The 7,000-nt window shown below is 37.1% G+C and overlaps 1 protein-coding gene across 1 annotated transcript; it reads left to right on the forward strand.

Annotated features, from left to right (window-relative positions):
• Nucleotides 1–277: 277 nt before the first annotated feature.
• LOC129271567 (keratin-associated protein 5-4-like) lies at nt 278–6,777 on the forward strand. Its single transcript, XM_054908891.2, has 4 exons — nt 278–677; nt 2,263–2,372; nt 3,260–3,355; nt 4,499–6,777. The coding sequence occupies exons 1-4, from the start codon at nt 435–437 to the stop codon at nt 4,809–4,811; spliced, it is 762 nt and encodes a 253-aa protein (XP_054764866.2). The 5' UTR covers nt 278–434; the 3' UTR covers nt 4,812–6,777.
• Nucleotides 6,778–7,000: the final 223 nt, after the last annotated feature.

Below are 7,000 nucleotides of genomic sequence, written 5' to 3' on the forward strand. Positions count from 1 at the left end.
TTGAACGGACATTCGATATAGCCCAGTAAATTCACTTTATTCATGTATATGAGGATATTGGTCTTTATGACTACCTAATATGACGCTTGCTGCGACACGGTGGACATTTTCCTAAAACAATGCTCGCTGATTGGTTCAATCAGTTTGTTATTTTTTTTCGGGAAATTCACTGAGGACGAATTTTTACCATACTCATAGCATAAAACGATATAAATACACATTCAGATGGCCCAGATATCATTTTAAGAAGAATCTGATCAAAACAAGTTCAAGGATATGATCTGCAACTCTTTCACAGAAAATTTTGAACGAAACTCATTCCGAAATTCAGATGAAGACTTACTTTAGGCCTAGATAGCAGCATTCATCACTCGATCTAGGATTCATTTTTTTAAACATTCTGTATTCATAATTTGATCTGTCACTGTGTAACAATGTTGATTTGGAACGAGTACGTAACGAGGGCTTTGGTATTCATAATCTACCATGTTGGACTTTTGCACGCGATGGAACAAGGAGCTGTTGTGAGAAAACGAGACCTTGTTGTTGCTACGACAGGAAAACCCGCACCTTCAACTCCAGCTACCCCTACTTGTAAAATATCATCTTTAACACTTATCGGAGATGATACAGAATATTTTGCCTGTTGCGAGGGGACGACTCTTTCTGGATCACAAGTAAGTATAATATAACGTCGCGCGCATATTTTTTTCTTCATTTTGTGCTTCGGGTAAAAAATAAAGAAAAAAGTTGTGGACAACGAGAAAGCGAAGTGAGTGAGGTAATTACCAATGCGATTTTAGCTTTTGATAGTTAATTTAAATTGTTTGAATTGAAGAATCTAGAATTCACACAGATTTTCTAAATATATTTTGAGATAGGCCGCTGTAAAAAGGTAGGTAATGAAAAATAAGTGAGATGATGGATGAGATAGAGGATGCACGGCCGTAAGCAGTAGGGAGTGGGGGGCGAGGGGGAAGCTACCCCACATACATTTTGAAAACGTAAATATTTATTGAAAATTTCACAAAATCAACCCAAAGGTTGCACGGAATTCTTCAATTTTAGTTTAGAAAATGCAAAAGCGCCCCGTGCGACAAGCTTAGTCGCTTGACTCCCTCGCCTGAGGAATTTCTTAGGGAATTTATTCTCAGGACTTTTAAACAGAGGGCCGTGGGTTCGAATCCCAGCCAAGATCTTCAGCAAGAAACTGATGCACACTGCGCTACACTCAATCCAGATGAGCAGGTATTTATTACATGATACGCTTGAGCGCGTAACAGTATCTCGGCGAAATCCATCAGGGAAAATTTGCAGCATATTGGGAAGAGAGTGCTTATAGACTTAAGGCGCTATATAAGCAAGTATATAATTGTTATCAATCATTATTCAATTAAGATACAAATAATTTTCTTTAAAAACGATTTGGCTGCCCCACCAATACAACTGTAGGGGGCGGGGTCAGAATGAATTCTTTTTATTGTATTTTCGTCACTTTAGGCATGTCAGGACATGTATATAGACAAAAATGAAGAAAAAAAAACAGAAATGCAGGGGAAAGTGGATTGAACAACAGCGAAATAGTACGAGAGAATGAAATTTAAAATTCCGATGTAGGCCTTATATACGGTTTCCAGCATGTTTTCATAACAAATCATTACATCATACGCCAAAAATATACGACCATGCAACTGTATTAAATTACATGGTTTTTTTTTTGTATTTCCTAACGTCAACCACATTTCCGGCACAACAGAAAAGTATGATTATTCATCATGACCCAAAATGAATCAAAGTCCTTTGCAGCCCAATGACTTCACAAAAATAATCACAAACTTCTAATTTCAATTTTATATCTCAATATATGAAGAGCTTGATTCCAAAAGGAGCTAAATCCACTTTTGACCAAAATTGATTTTTTGACACAAATATAATCCTAAACGTGGGAATCAAATGCAACATATCGCATTTGAAAAAAAAAAAATGTAAAGGTTGGTTAAAATTGATTGCAAATTTGAGTTTTGTTCCAAAAGGAGCTAAATCCAAAATAGTTTTGTTCCAAAAGGAGCTTAATCCACCATACGGTTATTTTCCCCATTTTACATAAATTTATGCATTCAATTATATATATTCTTTGAACTGTTAAAATATTATTATACAAAAAACCCTAACAATTCCATTTAACTGGACAATCACTTTCACTCTTTACGATATATACAGAAAAGATTAAATCGTGGATTTTTTTTCCTCTCGTGTTTATAGGAAGTCATAAACTGGGAATGCAATCCGCTGCGTTTGACCTACGCCAGACTAAACCAGAGTGAAGCCTTCTACTGTGGGGGAATCAGCGGTGAAGAAAATGCCAGGAAAAGGTAAGTAACATAACCGTATTATTATTTTCCTGTTATTGTTATCAATATTTGATCATGTTTTTGTTGTATTTTACTATATGTGATGTGATTTCCTACCAATTCAGCTTTGGGTTGCCATGTGCTTGTACCTATTCAAGTTCAAGTTCAAAATATTAAACAGATGAGTGTCAACTTGACAATAATCGGTGCATTGCGGCGGGTTTACAAGATATAGGCCTACATTACAACTTAAAAATGAGCGCACCTTTATCAGTATATCTTTATGATTGTCTTGCTTGTACGCTTCGGCGATTCTGAATTTATGTCATTTAATATATATATATTCACCTTATTTGATTTAATTGACTATACTTAACAACAATATTCACATGTTTACAGGTAATTAACGAAACATATCACAGGAAAGTTATACATACATTACAAAATGAAGCCTTAATGTAGATAGTAAATAGGACCAGGAAATAGCACAATTGCTAGTTATGCTCGGCCCCACCTGCCAACTATAAAACTAAAGCAAGATCAAAAACATAAACAAAACAAAAAGTCAGTCGCGATGTAACTTATTCAATAAAACATAACAAAATTACAGTATGTAATACATTACTTTTTTAAAGAATCGATTAGAATTTTATCAATTTAATTTCAAATGGTACTTTACTTAAGAAACATTTCCTAGAAAAGAAATGCATAATTATACTACCACTACGCTATCAGAGCCTTGTGGAAGACCAGTGATTTTTATGAACATTTTTATTGTACATAATATTGTATAATTTGACATATTTTTTGTATAAAGCTGGACAGGAATCTCTGGATAAAGATTTGCAATAAATAAAATAAATAAATCATTGTTTTTATAATTTTTTTCCTGTGATATGACTCAACAGATGCGATGCAAGATGGGGATGGCTCACGGATAAAAAGTGCTTCCAGTGGACCGAATGTTTCAAGGAAGTTTGCCAATTCGAAGCAGAAATGAGAGGGTATGTTTTATCTCTTTAACATTTTTCTTCTAAATTTCTCGCCAAGCGCCCCCTCCTCTCCCCCTCTCTCTCTCTCTCTCTCTCTCTCTCTTTCCACCCCCTTCTCTGTCTTCCTCGTGATGTACCATAGATACACCAGAAAACGAATTCGATTTTTTTTCTTTAAGTGCAGAATTCGATTAATCAAAATGTCTTTGAATTCAAATTTATGTACATTTATGTACATCTAAATCTTCATCTTCTCAATCTCAGTCTCAATCTTTTGTATTCATTTTATTACTGTATTTTGTACACTCTTTGGTTTTTTCGAAAGCTCTTTTATCAATTGAAACTTTTTATAATAATAATAATAATATAGGGTATTTATATTGCGCACATATCCACCTTGTTAGGTGCTCAAGGCGCTCTTATATTACCCGGCTAAGCTAGGCGTTCATAGCGCACACAGCTTTTTAAGGAATTACTTCCTACCGGTACCCATTTACCTCACCTAGGTTGAGTGCAGCACATTGTGGATCCGTTTCTTGCTGAAGGAAATTACGCCATGGCTGGGATTCGAACCCACGACCCTCTGTTTCAAAGTCCGGAGACTAATCCACTGGGCCACAGCGCTCCACATTATTATTAGTATGAGTGAGGCTCCATGACTTGTGCGCACTTACAGATCATGACTTGTGTGAGGGAGTTAACTGAGCCGAGTGTGATGGTTTCATGACATGTGCTCTGGCCACAATTGCCCGCTCTAAATTAATCTGTCTAATAATAACGAAGTCAATATTTTTTTATACGTGACGTCATATATGCGATCAGCTCCCCCTTATCATGTAATAATTTATGAATATTACAAATTTTATTCCTCAAATGTAACATGATGACTAAAATGTTTTTCGTTTAGAAATGGGTGTGAAATAATGGTTTGATGATTATATTATCCAACCCACAAATAAAATCAACTTCATTTTCAAAAGGAAATTACATGTCTAAAAATTTCCTCTGTAACGTCACAAAATCAAAAGTTAATGATTCATCACTTCGTCATTCTTTGGAAGATTTTCATCAAACCTTTACCGATATTTTTCTCAAATTTTCATCGTCAAATGATCAAATCTTGATGACACTCAAACTTCTCTTGTCCTCCCGCAGGTCATCGGCCGATGCCTCTTTCTGTGGCGATGGTCGCTGCGACCCCGCAACCGAGTCGCACGAGGATTGCCCCACGGATTGCTGCCCAACGATCAACGATGAATGCTTGGTCCGTAACAACACCTGTCCCGAGCCGTGTTGCTCCACGTCATCCTGCTGCATGGCACCGTACAGCGTCTCCAACATCTGGTTCATCATCATAGGCTCTGTCGTCGGGGTTATCTTTCTAATAACCGTCTGTTGTTGCTGCTGCTGCTTCTGTTGCGTTAGGAAATGCTTACGACACGCCAGGTCGTCTTCAGAAGTTGTATGAATCAAAGCCTGCCGTGGATACTGCATGATTGAACTTTATACAGAACAGTTTAATATGACGTCACAGTGGAGGGCATAACAATGGAAACCTAAGCATTAGACCATTATGAACAATGATTTATCAAGGTTTAATAGACTGGTTTTTTAATTTTAATGTTTGCCCTCCAACACGTCTGCTTCTGAGAAAGGTCGATATTCGAGTAATAGTATCGAGTTTTTGCATTTGAAACGGGGACGGATTTCACAACATAGTAAATCTATTGAAAATACCCGCCAAATCAAAATGAACGGCTTAGGGGTCTTTGTCGAAAAGTGGTGAACCGGGACCGCGGATCGTCCAAAGATTCGGAGCTGACGAAAAATTGCAAAAATATGTCGTTTGTAAAGAGTCACGGACGACACTGCTGTTTTGATTCACCAATTGTCGACAAAGGCTGCTTTGTCATGAAGGGCTTTGGGAAATAGATTCTCAGCGTTCCAGAAAGTGTCCGCGTAGTGTTGCGAAAACTCCCCATTGAAATTCATTCACTACCTCATTTCTGATATATAGGTCATGGAAGGCAAGTTCATACCCACCCGTAACTAGGCCATTCTAATAAATGGATGTTTCATGGAATCAGACCTATATAGGTACATGGAATTCCATTGTTATTATTGGGATATTAACGAGTTATTGTTGAATAAACTACAAAACAGTACATAGGCTAGTTGTTTCGTACGCATCTGACAGGCTTCCAGGTGATCAAGGACAAATTTATTAAATATATTCTACATGTATAACAAGTATGTTGGTTATAGGTTGTCGTTTTAACAAGTATGTTGCTTGTTGGGTGTACTTTGTGGTTTAAAAAGTATGTTGGTTATTTGTTGTTGGTTGTAAGTTGTTTTGATGGGAATGTGGAGGCAGAATCAGGATTTCATTGGAGGGGTCACACAAATATGTTTTTACTGATAATCATAAAAGAATAAAGAGGTATTTTCACTAAACAAAAAGCTTCATTTCTAGTGAAAAATGTAATGAAAAAATATATAATAACAACAACTATGAACTGGAGCGTTGTGGCCCTATGGATTAGTCTCCGGACTTTGAATCAGAGGGTCGTGGGTTCAAATCCCAGCCATGGCGTTGTTTTCTTCAGCAAGAAATTAATCCACATTGTGCTGCACTCAACCCAGGTGAGGTGAATGTGTGTGTGCATTTGAGTTTTGTCAGACGTGTTTCAATCAGATATGATTACGTCTGGGACCGACCTTTAACGTCACCATCCGAAAGACGTGACCAGGGCTCGAACCTCGAACCTCTGCATCAATTTGTAACTTCCCCACATAGCTTGGATTACAGGCGCACGCCACAACGCCCAGTTGAGGCGAATGGGTACCTGGCATCATTATTTATTCCTTGAAATGCCGAGCGCTGTAAAGGCTGCTTGAGCTACAGCCTCTATAGGAGCTTCCAAAGGACTTTGATAATAACACTGGGTTTAGCCTGGTGGCCTGTTACAGTGCACACGTACTTCAAGTAACTAATTCCTACCAGGTACTCATTTACCTCACCTGGGTTGAGTGCGGCACATAATTGTGTTTTTCTTGAATTTCTTGCTGAAGAGAATTACGCCATGGCTGGGATTCGAACCATGATCCCCTGATGCAAAGTCCGAAGACTAATCCACTGGGCCATAGCGCTCTGGTAAATCACACCAAAAGGGAAGGAAATCTTCAACCATTTCTTTCATTTTCTAAAGTTTGTTTTATATATGGGAGGGGGCGGCTGGATCGGTCCCTGTATGGAATTTTTGTGCCTTTTGAGCTACCACTGGACGTCAACAGATTACATTTGATTACCTAACAACAATTGTCAGAAATAGAAAATATGAAACTTCTAAATATAATATGAAATTGAGAGTAAATGTTGATTGTACATTGTAACATTGTAACATAATAAAGATGAATATTGTATTTATATTTTCATTATGATCTAGGTCTAAACGGCTCATTTTTTATTTATTTTAGTAATGCCGAAAACACACACAAAAAGTAATCATGCGCTTTGAACGACACTTTATCACAATCAATAGTTCATTTTACAACGATCCCAAGACAAAACAAACATAAATCATTTTAAGTTAATTGGTTATTTAACAACGAATTCAATGCGAATAAGTATAAATACGATTATAAAATGGGAACCAT

Source organism: Lytechinus pictus, chromosome 11 (assembly GCF_037042905.1).
Source record: "Lytechinus pictus isolate F3 Inbred chromosome 11, Lp3.0, whole genome shotgun sequence".
Classification (NCBI taxonomy): domain Eukaryota; kingdom Metazoa; phylum Echinodermata; class Echinoidea; order Temnopleuroida; family Toxopneustidae; genus Lytechinus; species Lytechinus pictus.